Source organism: Taudactylus pleione, unplaced genomic scaffold, assembly GCF_031769625.1.
Source record: "Taudactylus pleione unplaced genomic scaffold, aTauple2 ptg000037l, whole genome shotgun sequence".
Lineage (NCBI taxonomy): Eukaryota > Metazoa > Chordata > Amphibia > Anura > Myobatrachidae > Taudactylus > Taudactylus pleione.
In genome coordinates, this window is record NW_028284439.1 from 8,985,129 (window position 1) to 9,011,981 (window position 26,853).

General features: G+C 45.1%; 1 protein-coding gene across 1 annotated transcript; it reads right to left on the reverse strand.

Annotated features, from left to right (window-relative positions):
- Positions 1-13,437: 13,437 nt before the first annotated feature.
- On the reverse strand, positions 13,438-26,825 carry LRRC34 (leucine rich repeat containing 34). The gene is made up of 11 exons (XM_088452320.1): positions 26,772-26,825; positions 21,832-21,937; positions 21,074-21,192; positions 20,181-20,245; positions 19,988-20,071; positions 18,982-19,110; positions 17,520-17,615; positions 17,282-17,436; positions 15,386-15,541; positions 14,529-14,655; positions 13,438-13,686 (listed from the first exon to the last, which is right to left on the reverse strand). Exons 2-11 carry the CDS (start codon positions 21,933-21,935, stop codon positions 13,492-13,494), a joined length of 1,230 nt encoding a protein of 409 aa, XP_088308446.1. The 5' UTR covers positions 21,936-21,937; positions 26,772-26,825; the 3' UTR covers positions 13,438-13,491.
- Positions 26,826-26,853: the final 28 nt, after the last annotated feature.

Genomic DNA, 26,853 nt, shown 5'->3' on the forward strand with positions numbered 1-26,853 from the left:
GTGGAATGTTTGGTCTTCTGCCCAGGCATGACCGTGATGGGCTTTTTCATCCCACGGACAACAACTGTCTCCCCCGGAGCCTGATTTAAACAAACCACATCACCATCAGAATCCTCCTCGCCAACTTCCTCCTCAGCGCCAGCTACACCAGTATCCTCATCCTGTTGTACTTCAACAGTGACATCTTCAATTGGCATATCAGCAAGTGGACTGTGGGTGCTCCTTTCAGCACTTGCAGGGGGCGTGCAAATGGTGGAAAGAGCCACCTCTTCCCGTCCAGTGCTGGGAAGGTCAGGCATCGCAACCACCACCACACTTGGACTCTCCTTGGGGATTTGTGATATCTTCTTAGAAAGCACAGTTCTTCGCTGTGCTTTTGCCAGCTTAACTCTTTTGATTTTTTTAGTGGGAGGAGGGCTTCCATCATCATGTGAAGCTGAACCACTAGTCATGAACATACTAGGGATCGACCTTAGCCGTTCCTTGCCACTCCGTGTCGTAAATGGCATATTGGCAAGTTTACGTTTCTCTTCAGCTGATTTAAATGTTTTTTTCAAGGTCATTTTCCTGAACTTTGTCATTTGGGATTGTATGTGCCCTCTATTATGACATTGGGCATCGGCCTTGGCAGACGACGTTGATGGCATGTTATCGTCTATGTCATGACTAGTGGCAGCAGCTTCAGCACTAGGAGGAAGTGGTTCTTGATCTTTCTCTATTTTATTTTTATCGGAGAAAGTTTGGTCCTCCATTTATGTTATATCGATTTGATATATACGTGCGGCTAAACACAGAAAATATTTTTTTATTTTTGCTGGAGAGTAGTGCACTTTGTGGGTTACACCAGCCTTTAAGAAATGAGCCAGCCGGCTCTTTACTTATGGGACACAGGCGCACGCTTGGCGCTGCTCCTTTGTTGATGCACGTGCGGCTACTGCGCACACAATTCACAAACACAGAAAATATTTTTTTTTTTGGTTTGGACTGGAGTGTACTTTGGGGGTTACAGCACCCTTTAACGGTCAAGCCAGCCGGCCCTTATGACACAGGCGCATGCTTGGCACTACTTTGTTGATGCACGTGCGGCTACTGCGCACACAATTCACAAACACAGAAAATAATTTTTTTTTTGGTTTGGACTGGAGTGTACTTTGGGGGTTACAGCACCCTTTAACGGTCAAGCCAGCCGGCCCTTTACTTATGACACAGGCGCACGCTTGGCACTACTTTGTTGATGCACGTGCGGCTACTGCGCACACAATTCACAAACACAAAAAATATATAATTTTTTTAGCACTTGGGGGGAGCACCCCTGATGGACAGAGCACCCCCTGGACAACACTACAGCACCCCTTTAGGACTGGGACACTGCACAGGACTTTGGAGTGGACACAGCCCCTATGGACAACTGACTGCACAACACAGTCCAGCCAGCCCCTATGGACATTGAAGTAGTGGACACAGCCCCTATTAACAACAGCAGCACAGCACAACACAGCCAGCCCCTATGGACTTTGAAGTAGTGGACAACAGCAGCACAGCGCAGCGCAGCGCAGCGCAGCACAGCACAACACTACTCTGCACTACACTACACTACACAGCCCAGCCAGCCCTAACTCCCACCCTCCCTCTTCACTGTCCACAGCCGAGTGAGAAAATGGCGCCGACGCGGGTACCTTATATAGGATCCAAAATCTGCGAGACTCGGAAGGCGGGAAGATGACGTTTTGCCTCGATTTCAGAATCCGAGTCAGGCGGGAAAAGTCGAGCCTGACTCGGATCGGACTCGGGTCGGGGGGGCTCGGGGGGGTTCGGATTTCAGAAATCCGAACCCGCTCACCCCTAGTGAAAACCAATACTTGTGTCATTCTCAAAACTTTTGGTAATGGCCGTACTGTCAATGCTGTTGCCATCTCTATTCCTCCTTTGTTGATCTCCACTGCGTCCTTGGTAACAACAGCTGCCACCGAAACATGGGAAACAACTGTCCTGGCTCTTTTTTACAGAATTTGCAAGACACTAATGAGAAACAATGGGCTATGCACAGTTTTTTCATACGGACAGATAGTCACAAGAGTGCCTGTGCATTATACAAGCAGAAGCCATCTCAAGAACCAGCAGTGGAAGCAGGGCTGGAACTACCATTAGGATGCTACCTGAAGTGCTGGATACTTGGGGGCGCTGCGGAAAGAAACCGAAAATGACTGCAAACTGCAGACAAATGGATTACCAATAATAATAATAATGTATTTAAAATAAAGCAAAAAAGTAATCATAAAATAATGTAACTTTTATAAAAAAATATATATATGTGTGTGTATGTATGTAAGTATGTATCTATATATATATATATATATATATCTATATATATATATATATATATATATAAAATCTGTTTTTAAATTTTCATTGTTTCTGTACCTGGAAGCCCAAGACCAGGTTCTGTATGTGCCAAAGAGTCCACGACTGGCCGGGAATGCAAGTTGCTGTTTACTGCTTCCATGCTGTATCCCTGGGGTACTGGGCATGGAATGGGATTGTATTACCTGCTGTTCAAATTCCAACAAGGAGAGACCGACAGGCTGAGGTAAGTACTCTAACCCTCCCCTCTCCACACACCTTTAGGGGTGCTGAACCCTAACCTCCCCCCCTAGTACCTAACCCTAACCTCCCCCCGTCAATGCCTAAACCTAACCCCCGCTCCCTAAACCCCTTAACCCTCCGGGGGGGGGGGGGGGGCCTAGCCCTAACCTCCCCCCGGGGGTGCCTAACCCTTTTTTTGTTATATAAGAAAAGATTTTGGGGATAGAAATGACAAAATGCAGTAGAGACCTGGCAGAGCATCACCAAGGATGAAACCCAGCGTCTGGTGGTGTCTATGCGTTCCAGACTTCAGGCTGTGATTGCCTGCAAAGGATTTGCAACAAAGTATTAAAAAGTGAAAGTTAGATTTAGGATTGTTTAGTTTGTCCCATTACTTTTGGCCCCTTAAAAAGTGGGAGGCACATATAGAAACCGTTGTAATTCCTACACCGTTCACCTGATTTGGATGTAATTACCTTCAAATTAAATCTGAAAGTCTGCAGTTAAAGCACATCTTGTTTGTTTCATTTCAAAGCCATTGTGGTGGTGAATAGAGGCCAAAATATGAAAATTCTGTCAATGTCCTAATATTTATGCACCTGACTGTATATGCATTAAGATGGTAACAACAGGGGTAGCTTAATTTATTTCTATAGTGCGTATTTTCTTTTAATGACCAATACAGTAGATTATACAAATATTTTTTTTACCTTTTATTTTTTTTTTGTTTCCAATATTCTGCAAAAGTGGAGTTGAATTCCCAAGCTTGGGTTTAAATTCAACTGCACATAGTTGAAACAGCAGAACCAGGTCATGCATGTGCATATGTATTCTTGTTAAATAAGTAATAATATTTAAAAAGATAAGTCTATGGACCAGATTCATTTAGACGCGATAAGCCCTGTTTTGGCGATAAATTATCGCTTTTGCGATAATTTTGAAATCGTGCAATTCAATTATCGCATGTGCGATAATTGCATAGTCAGAAACCGGCGATAAGTTTTCACCATCTCAGAGCAAGTGAAAAAAATGCAAAGTCCATATCTTTGGCTAAAAATGTGGGGATTTGTTTCAGAACCCTATGGACGCCCCCTCCCCCTACCCCTAATGATATATTAGCCACATTGGGTATAAAGTAGTGGGCCTGGTATTTTGGGGGGCTGTATGGATGGGACAGGTGTTTTAAACATTGCAGATGGCTGCAGCAGTTGTATTTTTAATTTATTTTTAAAAGTGCACTTTATAGACACAAAAATATACTTGCACCCATTTTAATGAACCCCCAATTTACATCCAGCAGTTATTTTCTTACAACAAATGAGAGTTATGGTAAAACTTACCTTTGTTAACTCTCTTTCTTTGAAGTCTATAGGGTCTAAGGGATACCTTGGGGTGTAGATGGTGGTTAAGGACTGGACACCAAACAGTTAAGCTTCTGAGCTCCCAGAATGCTCCGGTCCTTCCCCCCCCTATACGCCGCCCCCGAGCCTGAGGCAAAAAAGTTTAACAAGCCCATGGCAGGAGGAGGAGAGGAGAGAAGGAAGACTGGTATACAGAAGAATCACACTCTCACATCAAAGAAACGGGAAACCGGTGGCCATAAACATAACCCATAGCAGCCAGGTGCGTCAGGGCGGGTGCCCTGTGGACGCCATAGACTTTGAAGAAATAGAGTTAACAAAGGTAAGTTTTACCATAACTCTAATGTTCTTCAGGGTTCACAGGGAGTCACATGGATACCTTGGGGATGTCCCAAAGCAGTATTCAAGGGTGGGGATGCTTCTGAGCTGAGAGGAGAATCCTGCATCCAAAGAAAGCATCTTGAGAGGCAAAGGTATCGAAGGCATAAAACCTAAGAAAGGTCTGCACAGAAGACCACGTGGCTTCCTTACAGAGCTGTTTAGCTGAGGTGCCACGGCGAGCTGCCCACGAGAGACCCACAGAGCGAGTGGAATGAGCAGTGACAGAAGCTGGCACAGGAAGGTCCACCTGTGAGAGAGCCATACGAAGCCATCTGGCCAAAGTCTGTTTGTTGGCAGGCCAGCCCTTCTTCTGGAATCCATATAGAACAAATAGAGTATCTGTTCTCCGAAGAGAATTGGTACGGTCCACATAGATCCTGAGGGCCCGGACCATATCCAATGAGGCCTCACCGGCCGAGAGGTTTGGTGACTGAAAGGCCTGGACTACAATTTCCTCATTAATATGGAAACAAGAAACAACTTTGGGAAGAAAACCAGGGTCAGTCCGAAGAACAGCCATGTCCTGATGAATAATTAGAAATGGGGAGCGACAGTAAAGTGCATCCAAGTGTGGCACCCTACGGGCGGAAGCTATAGCTGGAAAAAAAAGTCTTCGCTGAGCCACTTGAGTTCCGCAGATTCCAAAGGTTCAAACTGAAGGCCCTGAAGGGCTTGGAGAACCACTGACAAATCCCACGGCGCCACTAGCAGGACAAAGGGAGGTTGTATACGGAGGACACCCTGAAAGAAGGTTGGGACATCCGGTAAAGAAGCAAGGTACTGGCACTGTGATTAGTGCAACCCAACAGTATGTGACAGTCTTCACAAATGATACACCAATGTGAAGCACATTAGCCCTCAATACACCGGTATGCCAGGGCTATAGAGAGGGATAAAAAAAAAAAAAGGATAGACATAAATTGTACTGATTAGGAAGTACCAGACAGACTGACAGCGCTAGCATAAGTCACATTCCATAGACAAAAAACATGTCCCATTAAGGCTTCATTCGACATGATCTGAAATTTTACAAACCTACTGAATTTCTGCCATTCAAACTCAAAAAAGCAATGAAATTCCGATCATTAAGTCTGATGCCATAATGGACGTGTTCTTTACGCAATACAGATATGCTATGCCATCACACCCTGTGGTTAACCGCAGGGAGAGGTATGTACGGGGGGCCGGACCCAGCGTCTCACCAGTGAGAGTTGTGGCTGAACCTGGAGAAGATGGCCGCCGGAGCTCTCTGAGGGGGCGGGGGCAGAGAGCATCTCAGAGCAGCTAGACCTCGGAGGAATGGCGCCCTGAGCTGAGGGGCCGCTGTAATAGGGAAGGCTGACCCCCCCTAGCTGATTTTTGAGCACAGGGACCCTGGCTTCCCGCACCATATGTACCCTGTTGGTATAGTGGATCACACGGATGGCGCCGGTGTGCACACTCAGCACCTCCGGTCTGTCCCCAGAGACCGGAGGTAAGACTGCCCATTCACGGGTTACCGCAAGTGGTAACCCACCTTACCTGTCCCCTGGCTTCTGGGCTACAGTCTGGGATCCTCCCGCGAGGCCAGCTAGCTATGTCCCGGGAACCTGCCGAAAGTGTCAGCATATAACAGCTAATTGACACAATTTAAGAAACCAAAATACTTTTATTACGGCCGTTAATACACTTCTATATTGATTTCATATGTCAGGCTTTTTTGGGGTTACAGAATGATTTCAAAAAAGAGGGGAAAATTTTTCACAGGTTTCACCATGAAAAATGATTGCACGTATGCGTTAACGCACCAAACCAGCGATAAGTGCGATAAATTTGCTGGCGATAATTTATTGATTTATCGCGTCTAATTGAATCCGGCCCTATGTGTGAGGAGCTAAGAACAGTGTTGGGTACTGGATCCCAGAAGTCGGGATGCTGGCGGTCAGAATACCGGCAGCGGAGTGGTGCCTAACTCTAGTCCCCCCTGTCTGGAGCCTAACTTTGACCCCTCCCACAGCCTAAGTCCCACCGGGGTTCCTAACCTAAGGCACCTAACACCTATCCGTCCCCTCTATACTTACATTTGGGATGCCGGCTGTCGGGATTCCGGCATCGGCATCTCCAGCCATGACGGAATTCTGTCTCCGGTCTTCCCACACTGATTGGGATTCCAGCTCGAGATCCCGGCAGTCTGTATCCCGGGTGTTGGTATATTAACTGCTTCCCGATGTTCATGGTGACCGTGAGGAGGTATGCTGGTATGCTCACGTAGTAGGACAATTATTCATCTCCACATTCCAATGCAATGGCAGTTGTAATGCATAGGTGATTTGCATACAAAACACGGACAATATAGCTATCTAATTAATTTGTGGCTGACTGTTTTTATTACTACTGTAGATATTTGCAATGGTGGACATAACACTCATGAGACTACTATACATGCTGGGACTTACGCTGTGCTTGTATAAGTTAAATAAACCAAAGACACTGTTATTGTGTCACATAGTGGCCTAATCTTCATACATATCATACATATATACCAAGCTTATGCATGCCATTTGATGTTAAGGGCTCTATTCATGCAGCAGTGAAAATCTCTATCACTCATTCACTGTAATAACAGGGCTTTTCACTGCTTTGTTTAATTCACAGAAGGTGTTACCATGGACAAATCTGAGATTTCTCCAGTGGTGCCCCCGATTTAGTGTAAATATCACTTTCTTGAACACTAGTATGGTGAAAGCAATTCAGAGAAGTATGGAATAGTCAACTTTTAGTTTCACTTCTCTTGAAATATTGGCATCTATTGCTGGCAAAATGGGCCTCGATGTGGGAGAACAGCAGTGAAGACTGCTGCCTTCCGGTCATCTCTCCGTGCTCTCCACCCCCTTCAGTGACTGCGGGCAAATCAGATGTGTCCCACAGTGTTGGAAAATCCCAGTACTGTGCCCAAAATGTTTATCTCTATGGGGCTGACCGAAGTAGAGGGCAGTGACTTCAGGATGTGTCTGCTGCCAGCTGTCAGCATCTAATGGGAAGCCAGCTGGCCTGGCACAAGAGGTCAGTAGGAGGCATGGATGATCGCTCTGTTAGTTGGGGCTGCTTTGTTTCAGACCTTTGGCATCCGTCTACACTACGAATGCACAATTGTGATTTCATTAACAGGGTTTGGCACATCGCTGGGACGGGCTTATTTGCTGGATGAAATTATACCTGAATCTCCTGGGAAAAAAACAAATATTTTTGCTATAATGAGTAGCGAGCTATGTGAAAAGATTTCACATCAGTATGAGCCCTAGCAGTTTCATGTCTTCAAATGGCTGCAACTTGTCTCTGAGTGATGGATCTTTAAAATCATATTGTGCCAAATTCTTTTTTGTGTTATTTCTGACAACTCTTGCACCCGATACATAGACATTAACTATTGCAGAAATCATTCCATTTAGTGGAAATTGTTAATGAAGTTGATTTTCAAAAATGCAAAACGTGTGCATCTTGCAGTTCATATGCTACTTGTTCCTATATTCGCCCAAATGCACCTGTATTTCTTCTTCGGGGTCCATGGGGTCCACAGCTATTACATTGGGGGTATATTGATGTATCCAGGTACCAAACAGTTAATCCAACCTCTCAGCTCCCAGGATGCACCAGGTCCTCCCCTATATACCCCGCCCCTGGTTACAGGCAGTCAGTGTACTGTTTGGTGCGAGAAGACACCGTACTTAGCAGTGGGACTGTGGGGCAGTTCCGAAGACGAGCTTTGTTTTTTTTTCCTTTGTAAGGGCAGGCGGCACGTGTTCCTCTGTCTGTGGCAACTGAGCGTCTGATAGATGCATGGGTCTCCTGCTCCATCTACCGGCTCCGCAACGCTGGTCAAATGACTAGTGCTTTCGGCAGGGGCTTAGGCTCTGGACCGCGACTGGGCACCAGGGATGCAGGTAAGTAGGGTCGTGGGTGGCCGCTGACACCACGGTCACAAGCGTTCCGTCCTCCGGCATGGAGACTGGCCGGAGGACTGCTGTGTGGGCAGCCGGGGGAACCTGGGTCTGCTTTCACAAGACCACCGGGACTTGATGTTCCTGACAGCCGGGGGTTATGGCGGCGGCCATGTCAGTGTGCTGGGTGGGTCCATGCAGCATAGGAGAGGTACGCTTTCCTGGCGGCCCCTTCCCGAACCTGAACTACGGCCCTCACCAGGTTCCCGCATTTGGGTTGCTCTTCCCAGCCTCCAACTATATGAGCCTGCCACAGATCACTCCTGGGTGCTCTCCATGGCTGTTACTCAGGAGGTATTGGGTCAGTATCCCTGTATGCTTCTCCCTTGGGACCGGTCATACAGAAGCTCCATATGCTACTAAGCTTAAGGCTGTTCGTAGGTCATTGAGGAGTCTAAATTGCATAAGCTCTGCTGAGTGTGTGTATATATAATATATATGCATTATTTGTGACTTGTTTTAAATCTGTGTGTGTGTTACAAAGTGTTAACCTATCACTACTGTTTCTCCTTATTGCCTCTGCAACAGGTGTGGGGTGTTTAGGAGAGAAGCATTGTCACGTGTGCTCAGTTCCTTGCATAGATAATTGATTATGTCCAAGGAGTCTGAAAGACAGGTGTGCTGGTATCATGTATGCTCTACCTCTGCTTGGGTAGCCAGGTTATACAGATATCCTACTAAGCTAGTGTGCTTTGTTGTAGTTGATTGAGAGCCTATGGCATAAATGCATTAAGTTTTGCTGAGCTATGTTGCCTTTGTTTGTCTGGGAAGACTGTCAGTTATAACTATACTTCACATTTACTAGTGTTTGTGAAGGTGAGCACATTACATTGTTGCCTTTGTAAAGGAAGTGCTCCAATTGGCCCCAGCTGTGGGCTGAAGGGGCTAAATTGTAAATTACATATACTGGTGAAAACTGGGCTGCCCATCCCCCTCTCCTAATTAATTAGGAAGACTCTGTTTCAGTTGAATACTGACTGGGGGGAAGGGAAGTTGGTCTATCCCTGAGTATGCCTTGTTACTAGGAATCCTACCAACTTGGGTTGATTATGATTCAGTACCTATTTGGCAATATATGCTTGAAGATCTTGCCAAACTGATGTGACCTTATGCTACTGTTGAAAGTTTTTCCTTTTTTCTTCCTAAAAACCCCAATAATTTGTTACAGAGTGCTTCATATGTATGTTTTCTGTGAAGGTGGTCGCTGGGCATTATTAACACTACTCTTGTTGTAGGTTACTTGCATCTCCCTGTATACCTCTCCTTGGATGGTCAGGTTATAAAGAACTTGATATCCTACTTAGCCGTGGTGCTGTTCGTAGTTGACTAAGAACTTATTGCAAATATATATCCCTCTATATGAGTCGGCCAGGGAGCACTCTCGGGTGCTCTAGGTGGCTGTATGCTCAGGAGGTCAGGTCAGTCCCTGTTTGCCTCTCCTGCGGTGTTCAGGTCATACAGAGCTCTCTATCCTGGTGTTTGGTAGTTGACTAGAGAGTTTAGTGTGTGTGTATAGATATATATATCAAATTTTATATCTATGTGCATTTCATATGGCTTATGAAATCTGCCGGGTTAGGCCGGCTTGTCAGTCATAAGCTATCACGGGGGTTTCTCCTCATTTACCCTCTACGACAGGTGTGGGATATATTGGGTGTGAAATTATTGTCACATTGATATTCAGACTTTGAATAACTTTAGAGTTATCCAAAGAAACCGAAATACAGGTTGCAGAAGGCCCTGAGCGGGTGTCAGTATGGCCTGTAAGAGATGTCCTCACAGGATTTAACACAAGATGTATTATGTGGTAGGAGGCTCCTTGGGTTGCCTTTGCCAGAACAGGGCGCAGGTTGCAGACAGATTGGCGGCTCCTACGCGGGCCCTGATAACTGGGTACCTCAGCAGCTGCAACCTACTATATTTATGCCCCCTATGCATCCGTCCTGAAGGGACATGTATACTTACTCTGGTCAAAGATGGCTTCGTTCTCAGCAGCTTTCCAGCAACCGCGGCAAGCAGCTAGGCCAGTACGGCCAATATCCAGAAGGCGGTCGGTCTCGCACGCCGTCCAGCCCTCAGATTCTGGACATCTTCTGGTGATTAGGGGGATACACGGGTCTCCTCTCTAGAGTCACTCTCAGGAGAGGAAGACCTGTTTCCTACGGCACATGTCCCCTCCCTAATTAGAGCGGTCAAAGCTGTGCTACACATTAATGCTATGGAGCCAGTACAAAGAAAGGCTCCAGTGTTCAAACGCCAGAAAGTTGTGAAAGCTCAATTTACCAAATCTGAGCATCTATTCAGAACTTAGAGAGGAAGTAAGGAGTTATCTGGATAGGAAAATCCATATTACAAGAAAGGTTGAGGCTTTATATCCCTTTCGAGTACCATCGGCATCCACCTTTAAATGTTCCACTGATAAGAGACTTGAAGCCTGTCTCAAGGCAGTCCTTTCTCTATCAGGAGCTGTTATCTGCCCGGCCTTGGCTATGGCCTGGATTTCCAAATAAAGGCACAGGCAATCTGTCTCTCGCCATAAGTACGACTGTCCCTGTCATGGGGGTTGCAGATGTACCATCTTAACAAGGGTCGTCCATTCTAGATTCGGATTGGGTACTCCTCATGCGATACCAGCCTCCGCGGATGGGGAGCAGGGACAGGTCGACACACATTTCAGGGAAGATGGATGACAACGGAAAGTAGTCTGTAAACGTCCTGGAACTAAAGGCAGTATTCAAGAGCGCTTGTTCAAAGCTCAGGAAATACTGAAGGAACAGGCCTGTCCAACTACAAACCAAACATTCTGATTTGGGCAGAATGTCATTTTCCAGCGAGATCAGCTGTGTTTATGCCGGGCGTCCTCAATTTGGAAGCGGACTTCCTAAGCCAGTAGGATATACATGCCAGAGTGGGCTCTTCATCCACAGGGGTTTCGGAGCCTTGTGGACAGATGGTGACTTCCAGTGGTAGATCTCATGCCCCAGATCAGTGAAACTTTAGACTGGCGTATTTTGTTTCTTCCGGTTTTCCCCTCTTCCAAGGGTTATCAGGAAATATAAGCAGGAGAGTGCAACAGTAATACTGAGCCACTGCTTGGCCCGGACGCCATGGTTTCACCGACCTACAGAGTCTCTCCATAAACACTCCGTGGCCTTTTCCTTCAAGGCTCAGCCTGGTAACACACAGGGTGTTCCTGCCTGTATCCAGATCTTCCTCGTCTGTCTTTGACGGAGTGGCTCTTGAGACCTCTGTCTTAAAGGGAAAAGTTTTTTCAAAATCTGTAATTCACAGAAACCTTCCTCTGGCTACATTTATTAAAAAATTTGGCACTTATAGTTTCAGCGATGTAAACTGAGAAAAGCTGAACCTAGGGTGGTTAGGGTTCTCAAGTGTTTTCTTGTTGTCAGGCTGGTTTGGACCGGGGTCTCCGTCTGGCCACCCTGAGACTTCGGGCTTCTGCACTTTCAGTTGGGTTCAGCAAAGGGTGTCCCCATTGGCCTGACGTTAGGATATTTTCAGGGTGTTCTGAGGTGTCAGCCTCCTTTTGTCCCCCCGGTAGGCCGTGGGGTTTGGTGTTGGTTCTCAGGACTTTGCAGGCTCCTTTAATCAAACCCTGAAATCAGTAGACCTAAAGTGGTTGACAGCGGAGACAGTTTCTTCTGGCTATCGCTTCTGCCCGTAGGGTCTCTGATTTAGCAGCCCTGTCTTTTCGCCCTCCTTGGCTGATATTTCATCAGGATAGAGCTGTTCTTTGTACTAGGGCCGGGTACCTTCCCGGTTTCATGGGAAATTAAGAAATTGTGGTTCCGGCTTTACAAGCTTCAGGCCTTTCGGCTACTGAAGCATCACTGGATGTTGTTTGTGCATTACGCATCTATGTAGATCACACCAACTCCATTAGGAGTAAGGTTTTTTCTTTTATTTTATTCGTGTTGTATAGCTGTCATAGTTGAGGCTGGCCAGCTAAGAGACAGACTTGGCCAGATGGTTTCATAAGACAATTTCTCAAGCATAAACACAAGCTGATCTTGTTGTGCCGAACACCATCACAGCACATTCTACTCGATCTGTGGGACCATCGTGGACGATGCGTTGTGGAGCCTCTGCAGAACAAACATGCAAGGCCGCCATGTGGTCTTCCGTCCACACCTTTGTCAAATTGTACACATTTGCCTCTCAGGATGCTTCCTGCGGGCAGAGAATTCTCCACTCTACTGAAACACTGGAGCGTCCCCGCCCTAGGGGTACTGCTTTGGTATGTCCCCAACGTAATAGCTGTGGACCCCATGGACCCCGAAGAAGAGGTCCATGGGTTCCACAGGACACTCACTCTAACGCACCTGGTGTTATTGGTTAATTCTGTGTATCTGTGAGTGTTTCCCTCTTTGAGATATTGGTCTAGAGAACATGGGTTCTTCCTTCTTATCTGTTTTGCCTTCTCTTGGTTGGCCTTATAACGAACTGACTGCCTGTAACCAGGGGCGGGGTATATAGGGAAGGACCTGGTGCATCCTGGGAGCTGAGAGCTTGGATTAACTGTTTGATGCCTTGATACATCCATATACCCTCAACGTAATAGCAGTGGACCCCATGGACCTCGAAGAAAAAGAGTTAGCGAAGGTATGTTATACCATAACTCTTATTTTATGGGAAAGGGCTGAGCTCTGCAAGTCAAGAAAATAACGTCTAATGGGAGGGGCAACATTTGTGATGTGAGCTTTGGTCTTGGTACATGATTGCACCTAGTTATTCATTCACATGAAGAAAATAGATTTAGTTTAAATAAGATTGAGGAGGTAGAGGACACATATAGAATTGGATTTCCTGTTTAGCAGTGAGATTGCAAAGCTTGTCTGTATCTGTATAAGGCAGGGGCATATCAAGAGAGGAGGGGGCCCATGTGCAGTCTGTCCGGGGCCCCCTCCTCTCTCTCCGGCGGCCGGCAGTGCACTGAGTGCAGCGCCGCACCGGTACACTCTGGGCACTAGTCCAACGGGAAAAAATAACTTGTCTAATAAATACAGTATGAGCCATTTTTCCTGTAGAATGCTGAGAACTCTGCTAAAATCTATGACATTAATTTACATACTTACTAGAAAAAAGTGTTAATAGTATTTTATTAAAGAATTCTCTATTTAAAAAATATTCACGGTTATGTGAAATGTGTTATGGTACAGTATATGCTCATTTTAATAATCATTTGTTATTGTGAGGCTGGAATTGCTTTCAGGGTCATCTGCAAGGCCTTTACTTGGAGTCCAGTAATAATGTTTCTTCAGTCCATGAAAAAGCTCTGCAAGATAGATGCGTCCATCTACAATATACGGCCGAACATCTGTTGAGGAGGCACTGAGACGACCAGCGGAAAGAAGGTTCGAAAATGCCTGAAGTAGTACATGGAAATCAAGTAAGTGCTTTCTCTGTTTAGGCAACGTTGAACAAAATAAATAGAAAACATGCAGGCATCTATAATTGTGTAAAATATGGGGGGGTTCCAGTTGCCTGGAAACTTCCCTCCCTAGCCCACAACATGATGAATAGAAATAGCATATAATACTAAAGTTGATTGTTTTTAAGATCTCCTCAGAGTCACAAATGAAATGATTTGGCACCACCTGTTGATCCTTAAAATGTGTCAGCCAGTAATGAGTATACTTGTGCACCAACTAGGGGATCTGGAAAACATGCACTGTTAAAGACCATCTATAGGGTCAATTATTAATACAGTATAACAATACACTATCCATCCAGCATATAAGGAGACCAATCTGTACATATGCAGTATGTCCAGGGCAGTGCAAGGTTCTTTTTCTTCTCTTACTTGAAACCAGCAAGGATCATAGTAGAAGATAGGGCCAGAGGTAATAGCACACAATTTGTGGAAGCTGGCGAGACAATCTCTAGATCTAAAGCAGCAATTATTTTAAAGGCAAAACCAACCTGGTTTTTCCTTTTGAACTAATTGTCGCTTTAAACCTAATAACTATCTTGCCAGAATGGCAACAGCTCCTGCAAATCGAGTTTGTTACATTTGACCCTTAGAATTTAGCCTGGGACCAGTAGAGCCATTGAGGACTTCAGCAACTGACACATCCCAGGTAAATATGTTTTAGTTTTCTATATTAGCTCCTTTTAACCATACCCAAAACACATATTTTTTATTTTTTGAATGAGTTTTTCTTTTACGTTGTATTATAATTGCAAATTTAAAAAAAATACAATATACCATGCAAGCATCTTCATCAAGTACATTTCCCCAAATGTAGATGTATACTAGACTATTATTTGCTTTAATTGCATCTGCCAGAATCTTGAGACCTTGTCCAGTGATATTGTTGCTCACAATTGCTAATCTAATAGGGAACAAAGGAGAAATACTGTTAAATATAAAAAAAAATGAAAACATTTCAGACATTTGGAATTTCTATTCTGGAACATTAAATGCTAAATATTTAGGGAATATTTTATGGGAGTATTAATGTCAGTCTGTATGAAAGTGAAGAAATTAGGAACGATGGTGCCCATTTATTAATGATCGCATTTTGCAATGCGATCAGGGCATGCAGTACCGCCCATGATCGCATTGCAAAATGCGATCATAGCGGCCGAATGTATGATCCGGCCCGTTCCTGCGATGTGGCCGGAGGTTGCTGCGCATGCGCAGTCCCACAGACTGGACATAAGCGGCTCCCATTGCCGGCGGAGGGACCTGGGAGATACCTCCGCCGGCTGAAATGCGGTAAGTCCCCATAGGCTACAGCGGCTAACGCTATCTTCAGATAGCGTTAGCTGCTGGTGCCAATATCGGGAATGCTTTGCATTCCCGATATTGATACATTTGGCAGCATCGCATCCCCCATAGAAACCTATGGGGGAGAAGGCTGCCAGCGGCAATGGAGGGATCACAGCAGGTATCTCCAATACCTGTTGCGGTCCCGCCTTCATACATCCGAGGGATACTTAGTATTTGAGGTAAACACCTGTTTTCGGGGAATTTACCTCAAATTCCCTTTGATAAATGGGCCCCTATGTTTTATATTTTCTTCCATTATATTGTTATACTATGGGGAGTGTAGTACTGACGCTTTGAGGCTGCTGTTGTAGGAATGAATGGCTTCTGCAAGGTAGATTGCGCCTCCATCCTCCATCCTGTTTGATGTCAGGTCTAAGATCTCCAGGGTTGTATTTGTCTCCAGAAATTTGGCCAAAAAGTTAACACCATCACAAGTTATCTTATTGCTGAAAGGGTAATAGAGAAGCATATTTCAGTGTGTATAACGTTAGTACTAATCACAAGCCTTGGTGCATATGAGTGCTGCATTTTTCAAGGCTAAAAACTCCCCCAGCGTTTTAAAGTCATCAGGCGTCAGTATCATGGGATACTTTCCTCACTGGCCCCTCTTCTGCTCTGTGTCTGCTTCAGTTTGTTGATAACCTGGGTTTCAAAGCCTCTGTAATACCCTTTCAGACTAGCAGCAAAATCCTGGGTTATTGCATGTGAAAGTGCAGCAACCAGGGATTTTGCTTTGTCTAAAAGGGTCCTTAAAAAAAAAAACCCCGAGATCTACCTGGGTCACGGTGTAGTGTAAACGGGTAACCTGGGACCCATTTACAGCATAGGGGGAGCCGGCGCTTGGAAATGATTTCATCTCTAAGCACCGGCAGTGCACTTGTGTGCAATGACATGGCCGACCCGAGAATAAGCAGCCGGTCTGAGTCAGGTCGCATCCGGGTTGGACCTGCATTCAAAATCCCTGGTGTAACCCAGCATTTTGATATGAAAGGGGTATAAAAGGTAAAGGTGCGGCTGAATGGGATGTCTCAATGTAAACTGAAGATTTTGAACTACAGGGTAATGTTAAGGCCCCCATACATCAGCAATTGATTGCAGCAATTCTGCAAATTGCAATCGATTGTGTATACAAATCTTTCCCTTTTTTCAATCAATTGTGGCAATTCTGCAATCTGCAATCGATTGAAAAAGGGAAAGATTTTTATACACAATCGATTGCAAATTGAAGAATTGCTGCAATCAATTGCTGATGTATGGGGGCCTAAACATATAATTCAATATAGAGTGTAAAAGCAAATGGTTTAACCTGGCGCTGACCAATATATGCTAAAACTGCAGCTCTCAATATAGAGTGTGCCTAACAAAGTCATCTCGCTTCATGAGGAACCAGTCTACTCAGCTATAGTATTTGTATTTAAATGAGTCATGCAGTGGAGTGGAAGCTGTGACATTAAAGATGTTGCTTTATTAGCAATTTGTGCTGTGTATGCATATATAGCGTTACATGAGTGTTTGGAGTTCATCATTTGTTGTGAATTATTTGTTTGTTTTTAATTGCATGTAAACTGGTTATTTTAGTTCACTACATTAAATGTAGTGAACTAAGTATGTACATAAGTAATTATGTACATAAGGAGGAGGTTTATCGTTTAGGCCAGGAAAGGAAAATAGTAGTAGTCTGTGTCACTTCTTAGAGGTGGCGGGTGTGGTATGATAAGTCGACAATCAGAATGTCGACAGCAGAATGTTGTCGGTGTTTGAATGTCAACAGTCAGAATACCGACATTGGCTTTAGGTCAACAGCCAATATGTCAACATTAAAAAATATCACATGGGTAAAATGTTAACATGTTCATATTGTTGACATTTAAAATGTCAACACCAGTGTGTCAACATACAATTTTTTGCTTATTTTAGCCTAACGCTAAGACATTCTGGTGTCGACATCACATTATAGACGTCAATATTCTGAACCTGCCGACATTCTGGTTTCGACATTCTGAATGTGGACATGCTCACAGGATCCAGAGATGGCACCTTCTCCAACAATATTGTGTCAATCACCCTATATAACTAGGGATAAATCAGAGCCGGTGGCCTAGGTTGTGTGCAGAAGAGAATGGGCACTAGAACCACATGTACATCATTTGGATTTATCATTTGCGAATTATTGAAAGGAACGTTACCAGCTTAGGTCAAGATATTTCAGAGTGCTGTTCTCACATAAGCCTTCACACAGACGCTCAACTCCAGAATCTGTCATCTCATGTTTAGATAGATGGAGCTCCTTCAGAGTATCATTCACCTTCAACATCAGAGCTATGTGAATCGTCGTGTCTTCCTTAAAGAGAAAATACAACAATATCCCTGTCAAAATATAGTTTTTTTTAACAGTGTAAAAATGTAAACCCGTACATACAGTACCTGTTGCACATAGAATAACGGGCGATTTAGATTTATAGACTTTATAGAGTTGCTGTGTTGTAGAACTGTGGCAAATGCTATTAAACTTTGGATACCCTGTAAGGACACACACAAACACACAATTCAATATATCAAACTAATTAAAAACATAACTTTAATAAAACTTTTACATCTAAAAAAAGTGCCAAGCTTTAAAACATTTATGCACACAAAATATGAATTTATTATCTCAAATGATATCTATGGAAGTAATTGTATTGAAATGCCGGCGGTTCAAATACCAATTGCGGATGCCCGACAGGATGAAGATCCCGACTGGGGCAGGGAAGTACTATTCCGCTCCCCTGTTTTCCCCTAACCCTCCATTAGGGGTGCCTAAAACCTAAAACTCCCGGGATGGTGCCTAATCCTAGCCCCCCCTTCCCGCACCCTAAACCCAACCCTCCTGGCGGGTCCCTAACCCTAACAAATTATTATTTATCCTAACAAAATGGAGAACATATCACCCATTGTTGTATTATTTATGTGATGTAAATAGGATGCAGTTTCTGGTGATGAAAATGATATGCAGCATGCCTATATTCTGCGTGACTGCTGACACTGTAACCTAGCATTTCGCATGCATATACACCCGCAGTAGCACACAGAATATAGGCATGTGCATCAGTGGCATATGAAGGTAAAAAGTTACAGTACGTGCTATCAAATCGCACGGTCTCTCATGCATTGCAGTACGTGCTATCAAATCGCACGGTCTCTCATGCATTGCAGTACGTGCTATCAAATCGCACGGTCACTCATGCATTGCAGTACGTGCTATCAAATCGTACGGTCTCTCATGCATTGCAGTACGTGCTATCAAATCGCACGGTCACTCATGCATTGCAGTACGTGCTATCAAATCGCACGGTCTCTCATGCATTGCAGTACGTGCTATCAAATCGCACGGTCTCTCATGCATTGCAGTACGTGCTATCAAATCGCACGGTCTCTCATGCATTGCAGTACGTGCTATCAAATCGCACGGTCTCTCATGCATTGCAGTACGTGCTATCAAATCGCACGGTCACTCATGCATTGCAGTACGTGCTATCAAATCGCACGGTCACTCACGCATTATGTTTAACGAGACTTGTAGTGAACAGAGGTAAGATGAGTGTGTACACATTTGTATATACACTCCTCTGACCTTTAGCTCTTATGTGTAAATTGACTAAATTGGCATATTTAAAGTACAGTATCTTGTTGAGGAGCATATCATGATAAATAAGGCTCTACAGCTGCCATGCTTGGGATGTGTTCTATGAACAACTTATACTAACTGAGCTGAGGGTGGTAACTAACTGATCATAAGTGATAATAAATAATAATGATAATACGTGATACTAAGTGAGATGAAGATACTAACTGATGATACTATTTGAGGGACGAAAAAGAGACCAGTTCCTGCATGTGGACATACCAAGTCACAGTCTCCAAGGTCTAGTTCTTCAAGGGTGGCATTAATTTGCAGCATATTAGCAAAGAACATCCCGCCCTTGTTTCCAATTTTGTTGCCTGTCATCCTCAGGCCTCTAAGAGTGTCATTCCTCTGAAAGAAAACAAACATCACGTAAACATGAAACAGAGCAATATCTATTTTATTAGTCTTTTTATAGCGAGATCGAATATAATAATAATAATTCTCTCTGCTTCTGTACACCAGTAAGAAAGCAATGAAAGGGTTATTGGCTAACTTACAGCACTGCTATTTAAGGGCTGTTGGAAAGTTTGCTGCAGGTTTCCTCACAGATGGAATCTCAATTTATGTGTGTAACATAACCCTGAGGGGGTATAAGTCTCTCTTTGGCATTCAGGGCTGCCAAGACATCGGGAACGCCCCTGGGACTAAGAGGGAGTCGTCACATGTCTGGGTGTGGTCACAGCCCATTCGGGTCCTCTGCAACCGCAAAGTTGCACCACATGCAGAGGGGGGCGTGGCCCTGCCTTCTTGGGGGCGCTACACCTCTTGCACTCCCAGGCTCCCAAAGAATTCTGAGCTCTTGTACATTGCACCCACACCCCCACTCTAGGCGTCCTTCAAGGTATTACAGCTCCTCTTAGAAACATAGCGAAGCCTTTGTCCTATATGGCCTACCCTGTAATAAGCAGATGGGTATACATTGTTTGACTTTGTGTTTGTGTGGTTTTATCACTGTTTCATTGCACTGCTATTGCAGTTACTAGATAATTCTTTCATCGCTATTGGGACATATTTATTTCCTAATCACCTATGTCCTCACACTTTCATTTGAGGAAGGAAGGGACCTGGACAGTATTTTAGATTTCTACTAACATGGTGTGATGATGTTACTAAGTTAAGGAAAATAAAATTGTATAAACTTTCATTTTATGATAAAACTGAAGACTTAGTAGGATATTGAAAAGATGTGAAAGTGTGACAAACATCAAAAATCTAATTTACTTACATGTAAGGCTTTAGCAATGTGTTCAGCACCGTCTGTTTCAATGTCATTTCCCATAAGATTTAAATGATGGAGAGAGGAACCATCCTGACAAAATAAGAAATATGGTCGTCTGTCCTGGCATTAGCATTGCATTAACAATAACCTATTCCTATAACAGCACACGCATAGTTTTAATGTACTTTTTACAACATACCTGAAGAAACTTTGCAATGTGTACAGCACCATTATCTGTCAAACTGTTGAACCTCAAATCAAGATCTACAAAAATGGTTTTATATAATGATTAATATTGTAAGATGGCAATACAAAGATCACACTATAATACATACAGTAGATGTACAATATTACATTACATTTTACTGTAGGAAAATACCATACAAAATTATTCAATATCTAACAGTGACATTCAGTATAAATGTCCCTGTTGTACAGCTCTGCATACTATGGTTCAGAGTTTATTTTATTTATTAACAGTTACTTATATAGCGCCCGCATATTCCGTTACGCACAAGACAGTTTTGCAGTCGGATCACATGAATTTTAGCATCTACGGGTAATTCAAAGTCTTACACATCTCAGTAGTATCTCACTTGCGGATGAAAGGGTGTAACTGGATGGCAATAGGGCAGTGGTTCCCAAACGCAGTCCTCGAGGCACCCTAACAGTTCAGGTTTTAAGGATATCAATGCTTGACCACAGGTGACTTAATTAGTACCTAAGTCAATTTGATTTAACCACCTGTGCTCAATCATGGATATCTCTAAAACCTGAACTGCTGGGGAGCCTTGAGGACCGCGTTTGGGAACCTCTGCAATAGGGCATTTACACGTAAACTTCACTGGAGACGTTGTCAGAATTGAGGGCTATGCAGCGATCTGTCTGACTCCAAATGAATCTCTTGCACCAGATATATAGGCACACAGGTGTGTAGCTAGTAGCAGTCCAGCCTCATAGACGCGTGTAACTTGCATACAGGTAAATATATTCTGTTATTTCCGTGCTCTGCAATGTGGATGCAAGTATGTCATCTCTAACAATACATTGCATTTTCTGTGATGTCTTTTACATAAATCACAAAAGACCTACTTGTTATATAGAGGTTTTGTTTCAATATGTGAGAAATGATCAGGAAATCTTCATCTGTAATTCGCTTGCTGGCCAGCATATCATTATTTCCACAGATATTTAAGGAAGAAATATATTGTCTAGAGAGAAGACAAATTGCAATTCAATAGCCAGCACAATAACCTTTATATGAAAGACATAGAAATATATATCTATATCATATGGAAATACACAATTTTTGTGTGCACTTATTTTGACCTGACCTCCCTTCCCGATAAGAGACTCACTGCTTCATCTCTGGCTAGAGAGGGCTAGGATGCCGTATATAAATGGCCGTGTGCTGCCTCTCTAAGGCAGCGCAGGGCTACAAGGATATCGGAGCTCCTATCTCCCTCTCTGCATCCACCCTCCCACACATGGCGCTCTGAGGCAGATACTTCCTTTGCCTATGGAAGTTAAGTCACAAGTCTTGATTCCTTACTCTGGTTTAGAACTAGATGTTTCTCTGTTTGCATTATGTAATATCATTATTGATCTGCTCTATATTCTTGCAATAACTGAACTTGCTCCCTCTTCCATATGACTAAACTCTAACCCTGAGTGGTAACTGTGCAGAGTACCAGTTAGCATATTAGCGCTAATGGAAAAGGGGTTGCGATAGATGAAAGCAACCAGTAGTGCGGCTCCTGGTGTTTACAGAAAGCTTTCTGGGGAACACGTCTTGTTGCAGAAGTATCCTGATAATATAAATCTATATGACTTAATCATAAGATATTTACCCAGGCAGTTCTACTTGTAGAAGCATTTCCTCAATGACAGGATTAATGGCTTGATTTAATTCAGTACATGCCTCATGATATTGCTGGCTCAGACCTGTAGACATGGCTAAAAAAACATTTTAATGACATTACTTTTGTTTTACAGCATTCAATTGATTAGTACAAAATACAAATCCTGCAGATTACATCAAAAAGTTGAAAGACAAGAAGCTAAAATGATATCATAGAGGCCTCATTTACAGCTTTTGATGCATATTGCACTTCGAAATGTAGAATATGTGTACAAATGTCACACTTACTCGCCCAGATCGCATTAAGTATGTGAATATTGATAAATGGGCCCCTTAGTAGTAAATGCAAATATAGCATTACATACACAATACTGTATAATGTAATTAAGTGTCATAAACACAAGGGACAATAGTTTCTAAATAGTCATTGATAAATGTAGATGTGGAAACTGCAGTTTTTGCATGATTGTATGTGTCCCCACTATGTACTAGCAGCCTAATGCAGGAGATTTCACTGAAATCTGCAAAAAGCTAATTAGTGAAGCTTTTTGGAGTGTGGCCCCATTGGTCTATTCCATGCCGAGATGGAGGCATTCTCACAGATGAGGGACCGTGCGATCCCTCTCCCACAGCATCTGTCCAGCTCCGGTAACTGACACTACGCACACACAGTGTTGGATTCCCAGCTGGAGTCTTTCACGAACGTGACAGACTACTCCAATGTTGCCAGGATGTAACTCGCAGGGACAGTACCAGGAATAATCTATTTCCATATTACCTCAGGAGCTATTTTGGGAGCTCCGTTTCTGCCCTAAGGCTGCTATCTTATTTACCCACACGTACCCTTAAGGTGCCAACCATATATCCTATAATAATATGCTGGTGGGGCATTACATACACAAAGATGCATACAGCTCAAAATAATGCCGTAGAATGGCATTTACTGATTGTAGTGTGTATACAGATGCGTGTGCATTCTGTGCACCTCAGAATCAGCCCCACTGTGGCTAGTGAAACCACTCGTATGGAATAAGGGTCTCATGCAGACTGCAACGTGAATCCTGAACATAGGTGTAAATGTAAGTAGCAAACATTGCGCTTGTAGGTTATGTTCCGTATTGTAAAATGCCAGCGCAGCAAGGAAATTTTTTTTAGTAATACATTTTTATTCACACAAAACAAACATAAATATAGTAATAGAATGCATAAGTGGCCCAAAAACAATATTATGGGTATATGGTGAGAATAAAAAAGTGTAGATACAGCGGCAAGGTGCTGGTACAGCGCATCATGCCAGCCATCATAAACAAAAGAGCAGCCCCAATTTATTTTAAAAAGTTAGTTCCTATGGCGCAAACTGCTCTCCCTCAAGCCACCACAGTCTCATGCACACCATCACCTATAATGTGAGCTATACAAGCATAAAGAGTAAAAGTAAGAACAATACCAGACATACAGATGAGATACAAGTATCCTTTTTTTTCACCATATGGCTTGAGACGCAGCTCCGCCACGGATGGCGATTCCTGGACTTTCATACTTACAGTATTTCAGAATTCAGCGGGAGATGTACTAAGCTCTGGAAAGTGATAAATTGGAGAGTGTTAAACTACCAGCCATCCAGCTCCTAGCTGTCATGTTACAGGTTGTGTTTGAAAAATGACAGGAGCTGATTGGTTAATAGTTTCTCACTCTCCAATTTATCACTTTCCAGAGCTTTGTACATCTCCCCCTTAGGGGCCCATTTAGCAAAATTTTCGGGGTTTTTTAGCTTAAATACTAAGTATCCCACAGATATATTAAGGAGGGACCGCAGCAGCTATCTCCGATACCTGCTGTGATTCCTCCATTACCGCTGGCAGCCGCCTCCCCCATAGGTTTCTATGGGTGATGCGATGCTGGCAAATTTACCAATATCCGGAATGCAATGCATTCCAGATATTGGCCCCCACATTTAACGCCATCTGAAGATGGAGTTAGCCGCTGTAGCCTATGGGCTACACCTCGCATAATTAACAGGCGGAGGGATCCGCCGGGACCCTCCCTGGATATGCATGTGCAGCATCCCCTGCACTGGCCGGCAGCTCTCCAGAGACATCGCAGGGACAGGCTCCTTTCGGAGCTTGTGTCCCTGCATGTTTAGCCGCCGGTTCAAATCCTGACAAGGAGAAACCGAGAGGCTGAAATCATGACAGGCTGAGGTAAGTACTCTAACCATCCCGTCACCCAACCCTAACCCGCCTTTAGTGGTGCCTAACCCTAACCTCCCCCTCTAGTGACTAACCCTACCCCCCCCCGTTAGTGCCTAAACCTAAACCCCGCTCCCTAAACCTACCCCCCCCCTTCCCCTACCCTTACGACTCCCCAGGGGGTGCCTAACACTAAGTCCCCTCGGGGTGCCCTAAACCTAACCCTCCCCCCCCTGCAGCTAACAGAACGGGCGCCCGTACTTACCTCGATCGGGCCCGCTGCGTTCTGTATTCCGGCGTCAGCAATATGACAGGCGTCGGTATCTTCATGCCTGTCATAACTCCTTAGCTGGCGTTCCGGTCATATAACTACATCCCGTTCAGTGCAGGCACCCTCCCTCATCCCCGAACATGCACAACCTGTCGATATCGACAGGTTGGCCTGCATGTTCAGACGATGACAAATGTCGACAACGATGAGCGGGAACGCGCATCGCTGGTCGTTGCCGACATTTTTATGCACAATTATGGTGCGTACACACTAGATGATATGCTCCCTGAGCGATATCGTCTAGTGTGTCCCCGGCAGGGTGTGCTCAATGTCGTTCATGACATTGAGCACACCCGCTGAACGATATCATTAACGATATCGTTCAGCGCCGGGCTCTCTTCCCCCATTCCCCAACATGCAGCAACCTGATGATATCGTCAGATTGGCCTGCATGTTAACCCGATGAATGATGACGAACGACCCGCGGGAACGCGCATCGTCGTTATCGTTCATCGTTTTGGTGATAAAAATGGACGATAAAGTGGACGACTGAACGATAACGATATCGTTATCGTTCAGTCGTCCACTCTAATCGCCCAGTGTGTACCCACCATTACTGCACGATTAATGAGCGATTGAATGATCTCGTAATCGTTCAATCGCTCATTTTTTTGTCTAGTGGATACGCGCCTTTAGTCCATGGCACCCCAAACAGAACTATTTGCCGTGATTTGAGGATAGATGTAAGTGGACACATCTGTAATCAGGTTATAATACAGGAGAGCTATACATACACAAAGCAGACACACACTCTGGGCCTGATTCAGACCCACTCGCGAGCGCTGAGCGCTCGCAAGCGGGTCGATGTTGCTCAAGTGCGCATGCGCACGACGGAGGCGGCTCCGTCGTGCGCATGCACGAGACCCGAATAACGACGGCCAAGCCGTCGTTATGGGTCTCGCACCAAAGGGGGCGTGCTGTCGATGGTAATTGACAGCACGCCCCCTTTGGTGGGCGTGCCGGGGGCGTGGCTGCCCAGACGGAGGCGTTCCCATGGGAACGCTTACCGTCTGGGGCTGGCCCCACTGACATCACTAGTGATCAGTGGGAGTGCTTTTGGCTCTGATAGAGCCAAAAGCACTCCTGGGCTTGCGGCAGCGAGACCTTACCGCAGGGTCTCGTCGCGGAATTGGTATGAAATACCGCCTGCCGCATGGCCGGCGGGTTCGATTCCCGGCAGCGGCAGCCCGACATCAGCAGAGATCCCGGCAGCGGAAGCCCGACAGTGCTGGAAATCCCGATCGTGGATAGGTAAGTATTGTCTAACCTAACCCCCCTAACCCTAACCCTCCTTAGGGGTGCCTAACCCTAACCACCCCCTTCCCCGCTGCCTAACCCTAAGTCCCCCCCCCCCGGGGTGCCTAACCCTCCCTCCCCCTAGCCTATCCCTCCCGGGGGGTGCCTAACCCTAAGTCCCCCCCGGGAGCCCTAAACCTAATTGTCCCCCCCCCCCCCCCGCGGCTGTCCACTCGCGGCGCCCGGCATTGCTACGATTGGGATGCCGGTCTCCCGGGGTCGGTGACATGCCGGGCGTCTACATCTAGACGCCCGGCATTTCACCCGTGCCGTGATATGATAGTCAAGCAGCTGGCTGCCGGTATTTAGGCAGTCGGCTTCCCGATTGCATATCCTCGTCGCAAGCCCGATGGTATCGCGACCATCATTTTGGCCGCTCGCTATAGCTGTGGGTGGTCATCCACAGCTATGCGAGCGGCCAGGAGGCCGCTCCAAAAAGGAGGAGGGACCGCCCTGATTCAGAGCGAGCGCTCTGTCAGAGCGTCCGGCTCTGAATCAGGGCCTCTGGGCCTGATTCAGAGCCGCTCGTAAGCGGCCGCTCGTTCGCTCCGAGCGATGTTCGCACATCTGCGCATGCGTATGGGTTGTAATGCGCGTGCGCCAACCAGTCAGTGTGGTCGGAAATCGTGAGCTCGCAAAATAGCGAATGCCTGCTAAACGGGCGTTTTGAGGGTGTGCATAATTAACAAAGCAGCGTCATCGACCACGTCAGTTGGTTGTCTTTTAGCCTGAACTGCTCGCATGATTGCGGTAGGAAAATGCTACCACAAGAATAGCGAGCAGTTCATACGCCTTTCGATGTACTCGATTAATCTAATAAATAGCGGAGATGATGTATGATGCGAGCGGCCAAGGGGCGTCTTTACAAAATAGCGAGCGCATGTTTCGTTCGCTCGCTCGCTCAGACATAGAGGCGTCAACAGACCGCAAAGAGCGAGCGCTCAATTTAAATAGCCAGCCCCTTTTTCTGAACGAGCGAGCGCAAATAGCGTCCGGCTCTGAATCAGGCCCTCTGTTAGCAACACGGATAGTACACAGGTAACTACCGCACAGATTACGCCGCTTCCTATAGCGCAGGTAGCAGATGTATATAGTATATACAGTATATATTACCTGGCTGCTGTAGTCAGGAAGAATGTTATGTCGCTGCCTGAGCCCGGTCTCCGGCTGGGACTGTTTGCCTCCCAGTTGTCAT

Coding starts and splice junctions, on each gene's coding strand:
- LRRC34 (XM_088452320.1), bottom strand. CDS start 21,935: ATGTCTACAGGTCTGAGCCAGCAATATCATGAGGCATGTACTGAATTA. Junction 19,111..19,987: donor ACATTGCTAAAGCCTTACAT/GTAAGTAAATTA, acceptor GTTTTCTTTCAG/AGGAATGACACTCTTAGAGG. Junction 15,542..17,281: donor AAATATCTTGACCTAAGCTG/GTAACGTTCCTT, acceptor TTACCCTTTCAG/CAATAAGATAACTTGTGATG.